Below are 20,930 nucleotides of genomic sequence, written 5' to 3'. Positions count from 1 at the left end.
CCCACTCTTAACTTGCACATCTAACATATTGCTTACCCTAGTGTTTTGAAGTCAAAGGCATTAGCAACAATTTTCATTAGCAGCACGAGGGTCTGCTGTGCATGAGAAGTTAGGATGGGGATATGGTTATCATCAAAGAAGGGTATAATTCACAAGGGGGGGATAACAAGCACAATATTTCCTTTTTCATGAATCCTTACTAAATGCTCAGTACATCCCCCATGATTTACTTGAAGTCTATAGATACATTACTTTTAACATGTTGGTCACTTAGCTGCTGGAAATATACGTAACCCCACGATCACTAAAAAACTTTATGACTTCAGCACTTTTATCATCAAATCTGGTTATGCAATAATACTCCAAAGAGTGTTTGAACAACCAGATCACAATGAAACCCTCATGGAAACAAATGTTGGGTTGTCAAAAATTGGCATTACAATATCAGGAAACTCATCTAGGGTAAACAATCATGGACGATCCACCATCATCACTCTGGCCAGGTCTTATTCACTCGATATTTAATTGGTGAAACAAGAATACAGTTACAACTCTAAGCATACCAATCAAAAGATTGAAGTTTCATCAACATAATGTGATATATGAAGCCCCATACAAACTAAAATAAGCATGTGATGCTCTTCGTAAAATATGTTTTCAAGGCAGTTTTGAAATCCAATATGGCGGCTATCGTGTAGCTGGGCGGTCTAATCACGGACTGTCCACCACCTTTCCCAGCCTTCCAAGCACTCATTTGAACAATGTTAGAGTACATATGTAATGTTTATTGATCTTACTCAAGATTGCAGTTGTAATCAGCACAATAAAACAACATTTTGTTGCCTATATTAGTGAAAGTATGAAACTTGTTATTCCCGGGGTCATGGTTTGAACTGAATTCATTTTTACCTTGTAATCGATGGTTTTATCCTTACTGCCACCACAACTGAAACTCCACAGTGTTATTTGATTGTAATTATACACATTTTGGTCTTAATTCACTCCACATTAAATGAATATTTTCAAATTAATCATCATAAATATGTAAAACATTGATGTTTTACTATTTATTTAAATAGTTATCTAGTGCACTCTTCGTCGTCGTCTTCTACCAAGACAGTAGTTTCCTTAAAAACGTCGTGGCCAGGGACCGTGTTCCGATTGTTGTGATGAAAGTGCCCCAGCGTCTATGGGTACAAGTGGTGTGCGGATTTATCACAAGAAATGGGAAGTTTGTTGACACAAGTGACTCTGCAAACATCGAGATGGCGTCAATCTTTTAAGTACTTAAGCGCAAGTAAAAAGTTCGAAAGCGTTTTGGTGAAATTTGCACTGCGTTGGCCACCCTTTTCACTACCCTCTGTTTAAAGCTTTAAATTTGGCTTTAATTTCTAACTTTGGAGAAAATACTTACTTCGAAAGGAGAGTAGAGGTCTTTAGCTGCGTCTCTCACCAACAACAAGTCGCGACTGATGAACATCTCCGGTGTCAGGACACGTTATAAGTACTTTTTCGGAGGGTGGCCATCCGTGACCGTCGGTGCGTTGGGCCAGTCCATGCGGTTGTTTACCCTATGACAGTATAGGGAAACATAGTCTACGCTATGCATCAGACACTTGGTGAGAAGAACAATTTCTGTAAGCTTACAGCTTACATTATTTATATTCAATAAAATAATCCAAGGAAGGCCTTAGGTAAACCTGCCATATCGCAGGCATCGCTTACAGAAGACAGCTAGCCTGGGATCTACTTAGCTTACACATAGCTAGGTATAGGCTAGGTAGCTACTTACTAGCCTATTACCTAAATGTCATACCTAACGCTGAGCTAAATTAGTACTTTAAACTAATTTTAAGACCTAATGACACCCTTATTAGGTTTCAGGACTAAGTTGTTACAATATTCGTGTAATATTTCGTGCCCGACCAGGTCGCATACGTGCACGAACTGTGCTTGCTTACCCTTTCCCCGAATCGCAGAGTACACGGCGGATCTCCACTCGTTGGCAATGGCCAAATTCTTCTCGTACGTGTCCTCCTTGTCCACTACGAACGAAAGGGAGACCCTCGTCCTCTTTTTCTTCCTGGATAACGAAGCAAACGGATAGGCGTAGATGGTAAAGAAGGCCAGGTGTTTCCTGGGTTCCTCGGGGCCCGATCGCATGCAAACGCAACCGATCAGATCGGAGGGCTCGTAAAACTCTTTTGGCATATTTCCATCGTTGCTCACAACAGTCAGACCCCTGGCACTTATTTCCAAGAAATATCCTTCGTTTTTAACCTTGTACTGTTTAAACGATGCCGTCAAGCACCACAAGTCGTTCCCAGATTGTGCTTCCATGGCAGTCACTGTATTGCGATTGAACGAAGAAGACAGAAGTTTGTTTGGCAGGAGCCGTTCACTGCTGCTGACAGCGATCAGCTGATGGCTGAACTGAGCGAGAGATGCGTTTCACTCAGACACACACAGCAGGTGGTTGTAAGCCATGACCTTGCTGCTGTTACTGCGTACGTACTTACTTCTTATACTTCTTTTAGCGCCTTTTCTTCGTCTCCTGTTCCGTCTTAGATTTCGGCAGCATTCCAGCTGTTTTCTACGTTTCTTGCGTGGTGTGATTATTTTCTCGTTTTCGTGGGTGATTTTCTAACATCCATCGGTTTAGTACATTTTTAACATTCTCCGAGCTACACGAGAAATTTAGTACGTAATTTCAGCAGTTGGTGGGAAAGTAAAGAAATGCATAGTTGATAAACTATTTATATGAAAACGTATGTGATCAACTACGACTTCTTTCATGCCACTAAGCAATTCAGTAATTCAACGTAAAAATTTTAATAACCTTAAAATTTATTTGTTACGCGTATATTTTAGGTTAAATCCTAGCTGCAGATAACTACTCAGAATTTCTTAGAATCTTTTTTTTTTTTTTTCACATACTGAAAGCATACTAGACGATCACAAAATCTGTATCGTCTAGGACGATGAATTTAAACATTCAAAGGACAATGCATATTGAAATTCATATAATTCTCGCTTTGAGGTCAAGGTTGAGGATTGGAAAGTCTTACTCCCGCGGTTTCTTTATTACGTCTTGTGTTTACAGAAGCTTGTTAGAGCCAAGCATCTTACCCCTAATTGTTTTCGTTCCATATTGTTCCCTTCTAGAACTGGTGCTTAAATATAACCCGCCTCTCTAACTGGTTCTTGCAACTGATTCCCTGTAATATAAAAATTCATTTAGGAAAGAATTCATGCAGTCCTTAGCCTAGATTACAGCTTACTCTTGCCTAACTTAACTGTCACACAGCATAGTCAGTCAAGCTTTGCATCCGTAACGTGACATTTGACTCAAGATTGACACTTTCCTAAAAACTTATGACAGGTTACCGCACATCTTATCTTACGGATGGTGGTTCAATTGCAAACGCATGCATGCATACATGGTCCAACTTAAGTAATATCAGCATAACAATTCTTGGTAATTTGTTGTTGCATGAAGGTAAAAATACAAAAGAACACAATTGTTATGGCAACATGTACATTATCAACTAGACAAGCGCGCTGCGCATACCCTCACGTGACGGTGAATCAAGCGAGATAGTATGCTGGACACTTATTAGCATTTAATGCAAGACCAAATATTCCTGGACTTTGTAGCACCACACAACAGGATCTTCACGAGGATGACCCTTTGTTTTGCTAGGGATATGTACTACAGCTATCAGGACACAAGTTTTCAGGCATCACAGAAGGATTAAAACAGCTATTTAACCGAAACGTATCACGAAATTGCTAATACAAAGATTTCAGCGTCAGTAAACATTGAGTTGTTTATTTTTCAGCTGTTTCTTCTGGATTCGTTTTACGTATGATTGGCATCGAATACAACTGAGCTGGAAAAGAAGCTACAAACTTACAGGAAACTTAAGTTTAAGAGTATTATTTGCATCGGTCCCTTTTTTACGATGTGATTTTTATACATTTTGGATATTTACTCTTCCAAGTTTAGTAAATCATTGTTGAATGCCACCTTGTTTGGAAGCCTTTCCGTTGTTCTTCATTGGGTCCATAAAGCGAGTCAATTTTTATTAATAATTTTCGTACTAGTATAATTTCCACCGGCCCATTCCCCCAGACGTTGGCGATACGTTTCTCAAGATAGAAAAACAAAGGACGATTGCGATCAACTTACAAAAATTGCATACGTTTCTCAAGATAGAAAAACAAAGGACGATTGCTATCACTTAAAAATTGCAATACTGTTCAGAACAAATATTATCCTTCAACCCTATGTATGAAAAATGCTAACATATGTTAATAAGGTTCTGATAAGAAAAAAGGGTCACTCGTAAGTCGAGCATGACTGGACCAGGCGACCATTTCCACATCACCCACAACTGTTCATCATCACGTGACAAGTTGACAACGACAATCTTGAGCATACTGCAGAGTTCATACGTTGTTGTGCTGTGCATTATGTTCAGACATGAATTCACAGCTATACTTCGCCATGGTCACGCAACAAATTTGCAAGAATGCTTAGTTTGTTCACAAATGTTCTTATAACTACTATATTCCATTATCTTCCTTGCTTGATCTTATATGTATGACGCGATTTAAGCCTGGTTTTTGAAGGTCAGGACAGTTTTAGGTATTTTAAAGAAAAACATTCCCCAGCTTTCCCCAACACCATCTAAGAAAGATTCATGTATTGTTCCATTATAATTTAGCTTCACATTTCATCGACTACACCATTTACTAATCCGCTCCAGGTCACGAATGCTACTAAGGGTAGCTTAATTTTTCATAAATAAAGATTTTACTACATCCACAAATGTTGCATTATCGGCATACTGAGCGATCTCGTTGTTTATCAAATGATAATAAACTTATATGGAAGTCTATCAATTGGAAAGGGGATGTTCAGTCCGTTTAGAAATTATTCTGAAGATTTATTGAATCCGGAAATTGTAGATAGTACGGATTATTCTAATATAGAACATGATATGAATATACTGTATATTCCAGTTCTCGATGATCCCTTCTCCATGAGAGAGCTGAAAGAAGCCTTGAATGGAGTAAACAAAAAGAAAAAGTTATATTGATATTTGTCCCGGAATATTGAATTGCTTGCCTGTGAACTGGCTGTGTTCTATATTAATCTTGTTTAGTATGATGTTTGTATGTATTAGTTACCCAGTTTCATGGTGTATTAGCAAATTAGTTTTAATATTCAAGACAGGGAATAAAATGGTGTGTGGAAATTACAGAGGCATACCAATAATGGATTCATTAGCGAAAATTTATGATATTTTAATTCTTAATCGTCTACGTTTGTGGTGTAATATACATAAGTGTCAAGCAGGTGCTCAAAAAAAAAAAAAAGAGTTGTATTGAACAAATATTAGCATTGCGCTTGTTGTGTGATTTTGCTAGTTTTAAGAAAGTAAAATTGTACGTTTTATTTGTTGATTTTTCTAGAGCGTACGATAGAGTACCTAGGAACAAAATGATAGATGTTTTAAAAGAAAACGGATGTGGTAAGAGAATGTTAATGGCAATTAAGGCAATGTATTCATGTACAAAACACATTTTGAAGTCAGCAGTAATTAATGCCACCATTGGTGTTCGACAAGGTGCTCCAACAAGTTGTATATTATTTATTGTATACATTGACAGGCTGGTGCGTATGTTGCAGGAAGCCGTTGCTTCCGATGGATTTTTAGGAGCACTAAATGTTCTCTTAATATTGGATGACGCGGTTATCTTAGTTACAAGTAGAGAAATGTGCAAGAAAAAGTTAAAAGTATTATGTAAATTTTGTGCTGAATATGGAATGGTTATTAATGAGTCAAAAACTATTTTTTTGTGATAAATAATGATGATGATGATGATCAAACAGACTTACATGTAGAAAGTATTATTGTGAGATACACTCAGAGATATCTTTACCTTGGAGCGTGGTTCGTGGATAGTGGCAAGTTGGGTGATGTCATTAGTCTGCACGAGAGCCGTAGCGAGGCAGTAGTAAATAAGTTTACAATTTTTTGTGTGGCTAACAGTCAAATGCCATATGTATATAAAAAACGAGTTTTCGATTCAGCGGTAATGTCAACACTGTTATATAGCTGTGAATCCTGGACAACTAATAATATTAAAGGCGTAGAAAAACAGTATAATAGTTAGTCAAAGTTTTGCTTGGTGTTCGAAAGAACACGAGTATTAAATTATGTATGATGGAGGGAGTCATTCTGCCCGTAAAGGATATCATAATAAGAAAACAGAAATCCTTTTTGGTGTCCAAGAGAGAAAATATAAATGAAGAATTGCCATTCAATTACGTCTTTGATTTGTGCAGAGACAACGGAACTCCGGGTTATAGTTTTTTTAGCAAACATTAGAACAGAATGAGGAGCAAAATTCGTTGGAAATGTTTGCACATGAAGTACGCGAGAGAGCTGAAAATGCCACGAAATTCAACACATATGTATCTGAGTTAAACCCTTCCCTGAGTGTACATATGGTTTATTCTACTACCCAGTATGTCCCAGATTTCTGTCGAGTGTCATTCACACGCTTGCGTCTGATGTCTCATAATCTGAAGGTGGAGACAGGTAGATGGAGCAGAATCCCGACCTATGCAAGAACTTGCCACTGTGATAATAGTAGTGTACAATCAGAAAGTCATGTACTTATTTCTTGTCCCTTATCTGGCGGTTGCCGTACAAGATTTAATAGGTTGAACTTTGCAAGTGTGGCTAATTTGATGGATGTGGAGCCTGATTTAGTTGCTGATTTATGTAGGTATATTCATGATGTACTGGGATTATATCAGTGAAGTGTTCACCTACCATTTATAGGTTTAATGTTTTGTTTTGGACAAAATATATATATGGTGTGTGTACATATGTATATGTGTAAAACTATGTTTTGTTCTCAATGATTTTGGTAACTAAAATAATGTACTCTTGTATAAATTTATGTTAGTACATAACGTATTGTATGTTTTGTCAATAAATTAACTAACTAACTAGTACACTAAAAGTTACAAAGGACCAAGAACACTACCTTGTGGAACACCAGATACCTTGGGTCTTGGTTTGCTACAGATCCCACTGAGAGCAACTTACTGCTGCATACCAGGAAGGAAATCTTGAAGTAATCCTAAAACATATCCTTCATTCCAAGACTCTGAAGTTTAAGAATAAGTGCCATATGATTTATTAATTTCAAAAGTAGCACTGACATCTATCTGACTCACTCTATACTTATCAAGGTTCTTTTGAATATATATATATATATATATATATATATATATATATATAATATATATATATGTGTGTGTGTGTGTGTGTGTGTGTGTGTGTATGTGTGTGTGTGTGTGTGTGTGTGTGTGTGTGTGTAGTAGCAGTAGTAGTAGTAGTAGTAGGGAAGCTACTTGGAAATCCTAGCTTGATGATAAATAATATTGCCAAGGCCAGGTAGAACATTCTTTATTTCACGAGTTTTCGATGTATATAACCTCATCCTCTGGCTGAAGATTTGAACACAGTAAAAATCACTGAAATTACAATAAAATGAATAAATTCCCCTACTGAAAACATAAGAAAAAGAGTCTTCTTTCCCAACGTTATCCCTACATGAAGGGGTCGGTTGCCTTGTGCGCCTTCTCCACTGCCTGCTATCATAGGCATCATCCTTCACCAAACATCTTCAAAACATAAAAAGAGTAGCAAGTACCAACTAAAAATTAATCATAAATATACTTAATAAAAACACACACACTAAACCTACCACACACCAGTAACCAAAGAATGGATATTGCCACACACAAAGTAAAATGTCTAACGATTCAAGTCCTAGTTGAGTATCGGACGAGAGGTTGTTCAGTTCCGGTTTCGTCCTTTTAATAACCAGTGACTTTGAAATTAGAAGGTTCGGTCAATTCGAATAAAGAGACAGGAGTACGTTAAAATCCAGGTCATTGAATGGATGGACTTGTGCCAAACTGTGCCCCTTGTGACTGTGGAATTGAAAGGGGAAACTTTGTTCCAACAGAAAGACCTCCTTGTTCCAAAATTGTTTGTCTGAGCCAACGAGAATTGGATTACACGTTCGGCGTTCGCAGACCACACAGCGAAAACAAGTAAAAGAGACGAATTATTAAGGTCCGCGGGAAGAGTAGGTGTCTGTCTGCCCGAGGCCACCGGGAACCGGTCTGCCTCAATAGTGATATATTAAAAGCGGAGCCCATAATATTGACTTTGGTAGGTTTAGAGTAGACATAACAAATCGGAACATACTAATTTGAGGAAAGCTATGCTGAAGCATTTGTAACTTTTTCAGGCCGTATAGCTACTTTGACCAAGGTAAGGTAATTTAATGTGCTACTTTGCATATTTACTAGCAGTACCTGTAGACCGGTCTAGGATAAAACTTCTCATTTAAGAAATTTGTTTAGAATTTTGTAAAACGCAAATATGGGATAAGAGTTCTTAGTAAAATAATAATTCTGGAGGAAGATCCTGTCATAATGAAAATATTTAAAATCATAGCAAACATTGTAAGCTCAATTCATCATGGTACGTATTGAATTAAGTTTATATGTATGTGTAAATCCATGCATGTCGTGTTTTGAAGACTGGCGCTAGTATTCGATATGCAGTTATGCATTGATATCGGACGCTCAATTAAACTCAGCCAGTAGGCCTACGTTACGTATGGTTGATTAAATTGTGCAAAGTGGTTTCATACTACTGCGGTTGTTAGCGTTGTAGATTGCAGTGTTGCCAATTGGTATGTGTTTACCCTCCAAACTGGGTATAAGACTTACACAAAACCGGGGAAATAAGTGAAATTAGCGTATCTATTTGTAGTATATATACATATTAGAGCAATTTTATCATTATTGCATTACTATGACAACTAGAATTTATGGAAACAGTTTGTAAATGCATCGGCGTATGGGTGAAGCTCCACTAAATTGGCAACGACGCTTGATTGACTGAGCACGTCCTTTCCGGGAAACTGCATGCTCATCGCGCCATTCAGAAAGGAAATGCCTTCCCGAATTGTCTTAACTGAGTAATAGCCCAGAATGACGTGTGCCTTGTTATGACAATGGCCTGTTATGAAATGTGTTCTACGAAGTCGCTTGCATTTTACTCTTTTGCTGCAGGACTGGACTAAAATGCATATTTCAACAGAACATACTTCGTCTTTTTGCTCAACATCCCGTACAACTCCCTTCAGTCCTTTTCTTATTTACCACAGGAAGTTAAGCCATGAGTAATAATCAATTACGTATTGTCATATACACACACTGAAAATGCTTATGACACTGGACCTCCCTCTGACTATTCCCTGTAAGGGGCAGTGCCGTCAGTGTACTTCATGCGGCTTACTGTAGGCTTACTAAGGTTCTTTGCAGCGTCACCTCGGCCCCTAGATGCAACATCTTTCGCTCGTTTTAATACTATTACCTTAATACTATTACCACAAGTGTCGTCAGTGAGATCGCCGACACAGACATTAACTCCATTGTTTTTGCTGTCATTCGAATTGACCTGTCCATTATTTGTCTGAGGGGAGTTGCCACTGACGTTTCCAAATAGAATGACTGCAATTTCAGCCCTTGCAATATTGCCTTAAGCCCCAATCCCAATTCGAAGGAGCGCCACACTGGCGTGATCGGTATGGTCTTGGCCTGCCACCTCGGTGGCCGCAAGTTCGATTATCGGGCATTCCATTGAGGAGTGAGAGATGTGCATTTTCTGGTGATAGAAGTACACTCTCGACGTGGTTCGGAAGTCACGTAAAGCCGTAGGTCCCGTTGTTGAATAACCACTGGTTCCATGCAGCGTTAAAACACCATACACACAAACAAACAAACAATTCGAAGGGCAGATAAAACGGTTAAAACGGTTAAGTCACGAAGGAGCTTATTCATAAGGTGATATCTAATCAGTAACGAAGATCACAGTGAAATCCCACATCTTCGTCGTCATGATTACACAGCTGTTCGTAACAAAAGTGATAAGCGAAGCTGGTAAAGAACGTGCATCTCGGTTGTCACTTGAGTTGATAGATAACCCTAGCCATCGTAGATTCCATTGAAAGTTCTGCATAGAATGCCTTAGTCTTGTTATTATTCTAAACCCTCATCATTGCATATATTACATACAAACAACCGTATTGAAATACATTCTTATTCAAATGTTACGTATTGTAACACCCATTCTTCTTATTTATTATAGCAACCATTCCACCTAGCACTGATACAGTTTTAGAACTTTAGTACAAAAGCTGAAAGAGTAAAGCAGGACTAAATATTATAAATAAAAAAATTTCATTTAATTTCATTAATATGTTTCACTGATCTTTTTCAAGACTTCACACTTACATGAGCCAAAATATAGCTGTCAAGTTGCTTATTCTGGAGGGAAAGTTATGTAAATAATAGTTTTATATTAATAATATTGTATATATATATATATATATATATATATATATATATATATTATATATATATATATATATATATATACTGCTACTGTCAAAATGCATATATCCCCTCTTAGACTGTATAAAATGTTATGTAGAATTGTGCAACATTTTTTCAGATTCCTAGATAGTTTAGAGATAGGATGTTTAAAATGTGTGTTCAGATTTCTGTATTACATATTGTAAAAGAATATATATAACGTAGTAGAAAAAGAGAGAGATTTTCTTTGTCCGTTCAAAGCTAGAATTGTTCCAGTAACTTTTCATCTCCTCGAGGTTAAAGGCACTCCAAGATCTCCGTTTGCTTTCGTAATCTGTCAACACGTTTGATTAGAGACCTTGAGTCTTCATTGTGTTTTGGGATTCTGTCATCACGTATGATAAGGGACTTCTGCTTCGATCGATCGAGTCGAGTACGAGTCTTTTTTGAACAGACTGGTCTCAAACGCATATGTCTTTGATCAAAGTCACGTGCAGATTACACATTTTGTATGTAAAGTTGCGTAAGATTTCGAAGCTTCTAGAAAGAATTGTCCCAAAACGTTTTGTGTCATCTCCGCTGCCCAGCTCTTGTGCAAATTGAGAGAATTCATTACATCTTAGATACTCGAGGCGTTCAGATCTCTCTCTCTCTCTCTCTCTCTCTCTCTCTCTCTCTCTCTCTCTCTCTCTCCATCGCATAGCACTTTTGATTTTAAAGTAACGTAATGATTTCGTACTTATTGAATGGTCACTCGTAATTTGTAAATTTCAGATTTGATATTTCTTAGAGTTTATTTAGTGTTATTTAGTGTTTTTTGTGGAATCTGAACAAACATTGTTGTGTAACGGCGCCTGGTTTTGTGAAAGTGTGAAACAAGCTGTAGCAATGGTATAACAAAAAGGTAAAGTGTGTTATATTTTTATTAGTTGCAACTAATAACTAATAGGAACAGTGGTCAGGTAAAAACTAATAACTAATAGGAACAGTGGTCAGGTAAAAACTAATAACTAATAGGAACAGAGGTTTGGTAAAAACTAATAACTATTGGTTACTATGGTTTAGAGAACTGATAACTAATAGTTACAATGGTTTGAGTGAAATTTATAACTTTACACGTGGCAAATTTTCGTTTGTTTCATTTGAAGTGATTTTTATGTTTTGTGCATTTATTCGTTTTCTTATTGAAGTGTTTATTTTTGTGCATTTGTCCAATTTCTTATTGAAGTGCGTCTTTTTATTTTATATTCTGTGTGATTTGTACTTTTTGAAATTTTGGTATTTTCCGCATTTGTCTGTGTTTTCATTTGCATTCACAATTTAATTGATTTAGTTATTTTCATTGCTTAATCATTGCACATTTAATTAAATTTAACACTTGTGAATTAATTTGCATTTACTTAGAATTCTTTTCAAGTTTTATCATTGTTTAGCACTTGTGAATTAATTTCCAAATTTCAATTATTGCCTAACTCTTTTGAATTTCAATTGAATTAATTTTCTTGAATTTGTTGATAAATCAATTTTGATTTAATTTTACTTAATTGATTCAATAATTAATTAAACTTTACTTTGTTTTCAAGTAATAGTAATTTTCCCTGATATTGTGAATTTCACTTATAAAATTTGAATTTAATAATAAATTTTTGTATTTAAAATTTTTATAAGTGTTTTCATTTCTAACCAGTATATTTGCATATGATTATATTGATGTTAGGTAGAAACATAGAGTGGTAATTGATCTGTTTTCCTTCAGTTAACTTGAAGTGACTTAGAACCAGGGAAGTACTTAGACTTCTGAAATCAGGGAAATACTTAGACTTTTGAAGTTGTTGATGGAGTGATGCCCTTTGATTAATTTAATTACTTACAAGATTACCTCACACCTGTTTTGATGAACTTAGTCTGATTTTCTGTAATACTGGTAAGTTGTTAAGGGATCACTGTTGCCTTTAGAGTATTCAGTCGTTTAGTACCTGTGATGAGGGTTCAGGTGTCTGGCTTTTGTGAGGTATCAATTAATGAATGGTAAGTGTAGTAACCAGATCTTTGGCTATTTTCCCCCCAAGTATTAATGGTGCCCAGAGACCCGGGAAAGCAGATTTCATTATCACTCTAGTATATACTGGTGGTGTTAGGGATATATTTTGTTAGGAGAGTGACCATATAGTTTTTGTTTTGTAAGTTGATAACTTAGAGGAAAATGGCTCAGTTCAAGGCTCAGGAATTTTTAGCAGCCCCTTCCATCCAAGTTTTATCTGAAACCACTCTAAGGCACAGTGGAGCGCTTTAGCAGTGGCATGTGGTGGTTATGTGTCTACTAGTATGGTAAAGGCACAAATAAGATGTATTGCTATGGAATCATTGATAACCTCTGGTTTCTACCAGAGATTATCAATGATTCCATAACTGATGAAGTTGTTGAATGTAGCACGTGCTGATCTTATAAATAAGCAAGCAGAAAAGAAAGAGAAAAGTGATGCAGAGTTAGAGCTTAGACGCATTGAAGCAGAAGAGAATTTGATTAAGCTGAAAATGCAAGCTGAAAGAGAGAGAATAGACAGGGAAAAACAAGAAAGAAGAGAAAGAGAAGAAGAAAAAGCAGCAGAAGAGGAAAGAGAAAGGATAAAAGAGGAAAGAGAAATTGCAAGACATGAAAGGGAAATGGAATTGATAAGAGCAGTGTGGAGGCTTTTAAGCCATACATCTATGAGGGTATGCTGTCAACTCAAGAAGGAAGTGTGCAGGTACCAGTCAAGATATTACGTGATACAGGGAGTAACCATAGTGTGGTAGTACGTGGTTCTCACCCTCAGTTGGAGAAGAGTCTCACAGGAGATTCAGTTATTTTGAAGGGTATGGGAGGAGAGGAAGTAACTCCTATATGCCGCTTACACCTGTCATGTGAATTTGTGACAGGGAATGTTGATTTTGCTGTAAAGGACTCACTGGCTGTGGAAGGTGTACACGTTCTGTTGGGGAATGAAGTTGGTGGTGTGCCATTTATTCCTTGTCCTGTAGTGACAGACAAACTATTGAGGATTAGTCCTACAGTAGAGTTGGAGAAGAATAACGCCCACCTGTTTCCTAGTTGTGTAACTACCAGAAGTATGAAGAGGGCTACGACTGCAAGTGAAGAAACTGAGGATTTACACACCCAAGAAGGATCAAGTGAAGGATCTTTGTGCTTAGAAGAATTGTTCCAGGGAAGTGAAGTTTCTCATAGTGCTGACCAAGAAGAGATTTCCCAAGAAGATGAAGACGACGACGACGAAGAAGAACCTGATCTTCCTGAAGAGACTCCGAGTAGTCAAAGTGTTACTGAAGACAGTAGTGAAACTACAGTAGCTGAGTTAGCAGGTATTGAGAATTCAACCTTTGAAGTTGGTCAAGTGACAAGAGAGAAGCTAATGGACTTGCAGAAGAAGGATGCATCATAAACTGATTTGTTCTTCAGAGTTGTTGATCGAGAAGAAATGCAACAAACTCGTACCTGTTATTATCTGAAGGAAGGTTTGCTGATGAGGAAGTATAGACCTATAGATATACCAGGAGATGCTGTATGGGGCGAATATCATCAAATTGTGATTCCATATCCATTGAGAAAGCAAGTGGTTGCAGTAGCTCATGAGTCTGGACATATGGGAATCAGGAAGACTGTGGAGAAGATCATGAAATATTTTTTCTGGCCTGGACTTCACAGAGATGTTAGCAGGTTTTGTCGTGAGTGTCATACCTGCCAGATAGCTGGAAAACCGAATGAAACCATCAAGAAAGCCCCCCTACAACCCATTGAAGTTAGAAAAAAACCCTTTAGCAAAGTGATTATAGTCATGGTTGGACCGCTGCCAAAGACAAAGAAAGGAAATGAGTATTTGTTGACGTTAATGTGTCCTGTGACAAGATATCCAGGGGCAATTCTTGTTAGAAACATATCTGCCAAGATAGTTGCTGAAAAACTTGTGGAGTTTTTCTCAAAGTTTGGTATACCAGAAATAGTACAAAGTGACAGAGGAAGAAACTTTACTTCAAAGTTATTCCAGGATGTGATGAATTTGTTAGGAGTGAAACAACAGTTATCCACTGCCTATCATCCAGAGACTCAAGGTGCCTTAGAAAGGTTCCACCAGACATTGAAAAGTATGCTGACAAAGTATTGTTCTGAATCAGGAAGAGAATGAGATGTTGGTTTACCATTAATGTTGTTTGAAGTTAGGAATGCTTATCAAGAAAGTATGGGATGTTCACCTAATGAAATGATTTTTGGAAGAGAAGTTAGAGGACCATTGAAGATTCTTGCAGAAAATTGGGTAGGAAATCAAGAGGAAAGCCAAGGAGAGTGTGAAGAACTTAAGGAAAAGATTGAAAGAGTTTAGAAAATTCTCTTTAGTTTATTTGAAAATAAGTCAAGAGAAAATGAAAAGGAGATATGATGCTAAGATTAAGCTAAGAAGTTTTAGTGTTGGTCAACAAGTGTTAGTGTTCTTACCTATCAAGAGAGTTCCCCTCACTAATAAATTTCAAGGTCCTTACAAGATAATTCAGAAGTTATGTGATAGAACTTATGTGACTGAAACACCAGAAAGAAGAAGACAAAGGAAGATACATGTGAACCTCTTGAAACCTTATTTCTCAGAAACTAAAACTGAAACTGTGTCAGTAACCCAAATAACTTTATCTACAGAAGACGATGATGGCTACGAATTGGGAGCTGAAAGCAAGATGAATAATTCTTCAATTTTGGAAAATTTGGAGGAGAAGTTGAAACATCTGAGTGTTGAAGAAGGTGAAGACTTAATTGAAGTAATTAGAAGCTTCCCAGAAATTTTTGCAGATGTGCCTAGGCGTACTGATCTGACCAAGCATGAAATCAAGATTCAAGAAGATGGAAGACCTTTCAAGCAAAGAGCCTATTGCTTATCCCCTTATCATCGAGATGTTTTGAAGAAGGAAGTTGAGTATTTGCTGCAACATGGATTAGCAGAACCCAGTTCAAGTCACTTCAGTTCTCCATGTGTGTTAGTGAAGAAACCAGATGGTTCATTTAGGATGTGTACTGATTATAGGAAACTGAATTCCATCAGTGTGGCTGACAATTATTCTTTGCCTCTTATAGATCAGTTACTTGATAATATTGGGCAAGCCAAGTTTGTTTCCAAGATAGACTTGTTGAAAGGATATTATCAAATTCCCTTAGATGAGAATGCCAAGTTGCTGTCAGCTTTTATTACTCCTTTTGGACTGTATCAGTATACTGTTCTGCCGTTTGGTCTGATGAATGCACCTGCAACATTTCAACGAGTGATGGATCAACTGCTAGGATCTATAGAAGGAGTAGGTGTATACTTGGATGACAAAGTGATTTACTCTACAACGTGGGAAGAACATCTGAAGATTCTGAGGAAAGTTTTCAAGAAACTACAAAAAGCAGGATTAACAGTCAACCTAGAGAAGAGTGAGTTTGGAAAGGCAACTTTGCAGTATCTTGGGTATGAAGTTGGAAAAGGCCTTCTTGCTCCAGTACATGCTAATGTAGAAGGTATCCGTAAGGCTACCCCACCTACTACAAGGAAACAGCTACAGAGATTTTTTAGGCATGGCTGGATTCTATCATCGTTTCTGCCCAAATTTCTCAGCCGTAGTAGTTTCCTTGACAGACTTAACTAGTCCCAGAGTGTCAAGAATCCTTTGAGAAGGTAAAAGCCATTTTAACTTCAAGACTAGTACTTCAAGCTCCAGACTTTAACAAGAAATTTGTGATACAAGTTGATGCGTCAGACTGTGGCATTGGAGCTGTTCTACTTCAAGAAGATGAAAATAATATCTACCATCCTGTGTGCTTCATGTCTACAAAACTGAAAAAACATCAGAAAGTATACTCGACAATTGAGAAGGAAACTTTAGCCTTAATCACCACATTGAAAAAGTTTGAAGTATATGTGAATAGACCTAGGAATGAAGAGATTTTAGTGTTGTCTGATCACAATCCACTATCATTTATCCAGAGAATGAAAAACCATAATCAAAGACTGACCAGGTGGTCTTTGTGCTTGCAACAGCTTAACTTAAGTGTGCAGCATATTAGTGGCAAAAACAATGTAGTTGCTGATTATTTATCTCGTTGCGAATCGTTGGATTCAACACCATGATAAAAAATCTTCAGGGGGGAGGTATATTATATATTGCTACTGTCAAAATGCATATATCCCCTCTTTGACTGTATAAAATATTGTGTATAAGATTTTGGCAACATTTTTTCAGATTCCTAGATAGCTTAGAGTTAGGATGTTTAAAATGTGTGTTCAGATTTCTGCATTACATAATGTAAAAGAATATATAACGTAGAATGTAGAAAGAGAGAGAATATCTCTGTCCGTTCAAAGCTAGAATTGTTTCAGTAACTTTTCATCTCCTCAAGATTAGAGATCTCCGTTTGCTCTCCTAATCTGTCAGAACGTTTGATTAGAGACCTCGAGTCTTCATTGTGTTTTGGGATTCTGTCATCACAAATGATAAGGGACTTCTGCTTCGATCGATCGAGTCGAGTACGTGTCTTTTTTTAACAGACTGGTCTCATATACGTATGTCTTTGTCAAAGCCATGTGCAGATTTCACATTTTGTATGTAAAGTTGCGTAAGATTTCGAAGCTTCTAGAAAGAATTATTGCCCAAAATCTTTTGTGTCATCTCCAGTCCAGCTTCCGTAAGGGAGAAGTTTCTCATTACATCATAGATACTCGAGGCATTCAGATCTCTCTCTCTCTCTCTCTCTCTCTCTCTCTCTCTCTCTCTCTCTCTCTCTCCATCGCATAGCACTTTTGATTTTAAAGTAACGTAACGATTCCGTACTTTTTGAATGGTCACTCGTAACTTGTAAATTTCAGATTTGATATTTCTTAGAGCATATTTAGTGTTATTTAGTGTTTTTTGTGGAATCTGAACAAACTTTGTTGTGTAACAACGCCTGATTTTGTGAAAGTGTGAAACAAGCTGCAGCAAAGAAAGAAAGAAGTTGGTATACCAAAAAGGTAAAGTGTGTTATATTTTTATTAGTTGCAACTAATAACTAATAAGAACAGTGGTCAGGTAAAAACTAATAACTGATGGTTACAGTGGTTTGAGAGAAACTATTTACATTTTTACACATTGCAAATTTTTGTGTTTTGTGTTTGTTTATTTTTTGTGCATTTATTCATTTTCTTATTGAACTGTGTCTTTTTATTTTATATTTTGTGTGATTAATACTTTTGAAATTTTGTTATTTTCCACATTTTTCTGTATTTTCATTTGCATTCACAATTTAATTGACTTAGTTATTTTCATTGATTAATCGTTGCACATTTAATTAAATTTATCACTTGTGAATTAATTTGCATTTACTTAGAATTCTTTTCAAGTTTTATTATTGTTTAGCACTTGTGAATTAATTTCCAAATTTCAATTATTGCCTAACATTTTTGAATTTTGATTGAATTAATTTTCTTGAATTTTGTGATAAATTAATTTTGATTTAATTTTACTTAATCTGATTCAAGAATTAATTAAACTTTACTTTGTTTTCAAGTAACAGTAATTTTCCCTGATATTGTGAATTTCACTTACAAATTTTGAATTTAATAATAAATTTTTGTATTTAAAATTTCATAAGTGTTTTCATTTCTAACCAGTATATTTGCATATAATTATATTGATGTTAGGTAGAAACATAGAGTGGTAATTGATCTGTTTTCCTTCAATTAACTTGAAGTGACTTAGAACCAGGGAAGTACTTAGACTTCTGAAATCTGGGAAATACTTAGACTTTTAAAGTTGTTGGTGGAGTGATGCCCTTTAATTAATTTAATTACTTACAAGATTACCTCACACCTGTTTTGATGAACTTAGTCTGATTTTCTGCAATACTGGTAAGTTGTTAAGGGATCACTGTTGCCTTTAGAGTATTCAGTCGTTTAGTACCCGTGATAAGGGTTCAGGTGTCTGGCTTTTGTGAGGTATCAATTAATGAATGGTAAGTGTAGTAACCAGATACTTGGCAGTTCGTCACAATATATATATATATATATATATATATATATATATATATATATATATATATATATATATATGCATATCTGTGTGTGCATGCGTGAGGGCGCGCACGAGATTGTAAAAGCAGAATTTGCTTATAAAAGTAAAACTCAGAAAAAAGCAATGCAATCAAATGTGCACTAGAGCATCAATTATGAAAATGTCTACAAGTACCGTCTCCCGACATGAGGACAATTTGATTAATTTGAGCCCTGATGCTAAGGGATGCTAGTCCTTACAACAGGATCAAAGATTATGCCAATCCTGTCTGGTTTCTAAGTAGGTTCACTTTGTCAGTCTTAAGGTTCTTTGCAGCGTGCCTTGGGGCCCATAGCTGCAACAACTTTCAATCCTTTTACTGTACCTTCTTTCATATTCCCTTTCTACCATCTTACTCTCCACCCTCTCCTAACAATTGATTCATAGTGCAACTGCTTTTGAGGCTTTCCTCCTGTTACACCTCTCAAACCTTTACAATGTCAATTTCCGTTTCAATGCAGAATGACATCATACCTCTCAGTGCTTGGCCTTTGGCCTAAATTCTATATTCAGCTCAGTTCAATGCATCGTCAAATAAACGCTGATGCAACTGAGTTTATATAATGGCTTATATTGCTTACATGTTCATAAATGGTGGCATTTTGACATGAACATCTTACATTTTTTCTCCGGGGCAGAGATTCCATGTAACAGATTTGTTGTGCCTTTTGCAAGGTACAACTTATACACTTGTATTTCCTTAGGAAAAGTTCTAACACAGCATTCGTAGGCCGATAACCTCCGCCTAGGCTGAGAAATCCCTTCGAAGAGGTCCGTCGCTTGTTGCTAATCACAAGATTCTATTTTAGTGAATTTATCATCAAAATCCACGGAACTTCTTTGCGTAATCCTGCTATCAAAAGGATTATCTCTCCCTAAAGTAATTTCATTTGTGTTGTAAACAACTTTTTGGAATGGTTAAGATGATGTTCGATGACAAGGAGAAAGACCCCGTAGGAGAGTTAGTGTCATCAGCGCACCTTATGCAGTGCACTGTAGGTGTTACTTAGTAAGCTTCTGCAGCGTGCCTTCGGCCAGTTGCTGCAACCCCCTTTCGTTCATTTTACTGCACCTCCTTTCATATTCCCTTTCTTCCATCTTACTTTTCACACACTCCCGTTACGCCCTTGAAACCCTTTCCTCACAATTTCCGTTTCGGCGTTGAATGACCACATAGGTCTAATCGTTTGGCCTAAATTCTATATTCAATTCAACAAGAAGAAAGTTCATTTCGTTTACCCTGTGAGATGCCAGAGGAAAAATGAAGCCGCTTGAAGACCTGAGAGTAGTAGGTATTGAAGATGATGTACCCAAATATGCAGTAAATGCGCCTCTGTATCGAACTTCTCAATTCCATAGGTCGTAAATTCCTCAGTTTCCACATCCTCCCATTGGAAGTAGTGCAACTGGAACTTCAGAAGTTACAGAGAAGTTGCCATACATTGGTACCCTAATACAATTCTCTTGTATTTTAATAATTTGCATAATTTTTATTTCTTAATTTAATAAGCGACCTCTTCTTTCTGTATTTCCCATAGTCCCTTGTCCTCATATCATGCCCGTCCAGTTTTCAGTAGGTTATTCCTTACGATGACTAAAAGCGAATTGCGTAAATAAAAAAGGAAAAAAAATCTTTGATTCATAAAAAATCTTAAGTTTTTTCATCAATCCAGATACCTGTAAATTATTATTCTGTTGTCTACTCCAAGTTCAGGATAGGTTAACTGGGCACTCGGACAGTAACACACTTTTGGAGTCAGCATTGCATAACACTTCATAGCTGACAGATAATGCCGTACCGTATTCACGTTTAATTTAAGAATAACCACGGTATCTAATCACTTTGTACAAAAACGATATCTTGTGATAAGGGTTGTTTGTCGATGTCGACCTAAGTTTAAAGATGGAATATCCTTGGACACACACAGACACAGATTGCAACCGTCAGGGATTGAGATTGTTGTAAACATTGCTTCACTAGACCTACTTTAACTTTTACTTTCACTTTAAAGTGTGTGTGTGTTTGTGTGTACTGACAGTATAAATGCCAGTGGTATATTTGTTAGAAAAAAAAAAAAACTTATGGCAGACCACATAAGATTTTATAGGCATGATGTGAAAAGATTACCATGTATTGTATCTGAAGAGACAGGAAAAGTTCTAACACAGCTTTCGAGAAATCCCTTCGAAGAGTTCCGTCATTTGTTGCTAATCACAAGATTCTCTTTTAGTGAATTTATCATCAAAATCCAAGAAACTTTTTTGCGTAATCCTGCTATCAACCGACAAGCAAACAGACAAATAAGCCACACACACACACACAAATTAATTACACTTCTCA

The 20,930-nt window shown here is 36.7% G+C and overlaps 1 protein-coding gene and 1 long non-coding RNA gene across 2 annotated transcripts in view; one reads left to right on the top strand and one right to left on the bottom strand.

Moving 5' to 3' along the window:
* LOC135202225 (sphingosine kinase 2-like) overlaps positions 1 to 2,465 on the bottom strand; it is a 45,198-nt gene extending 42,733 nt beyond the window's left edge. Inside the window, exon 1 of the mRNA XM_064231491.1 lies at positions 1,962 to 2,465. Within this exon, the coding sequence (XP_064087561.1) occupies positions 1,962 to 2,340 (379 nt within the window). The 5' untranslated portion in view covers positions 2,341 to 2,465. The remainder of the gene's footprint in view (positions 1 to 1,961) is intronic.
* The window catches only part of LOC135202226 (uncharacterized), a 21,408-nt gene continuing 2,846 nt past the window's right edge, over positions 2,369 to 20,930 (top strand). Inside the window, exon 1 of the long non-coding RNA XR_010311688.1 lies at positions 2,369 to 2,507. This is a non-coding gene — a long non-coding RNA (uncharacterized LOC135202226). The remainder of the gene's footprint in view (positions 2,508 to 20,930) is intronic.

This window comes from Macrobrachium nipponense, chromosome 30 (genome assembly GCF_015104395.2).
Source record: "Macrobrachium nipponense isolate FS-2020 chromosome 30, ASM1510439v2, whole genome shotgun sequence".
In the NCBI taxonomy this organism is placed as follows: Eukaryota; Metazoa; Arthropoda; class Malacostraca; order Decapoda; family Palaemonidae; genus Macrobrachium; species Macrobrachium nipponense.
Note: the sequence above shows the minus strand (reverse complement) of the source record. Positions and strands in the feature narration are given on the sequence as shown.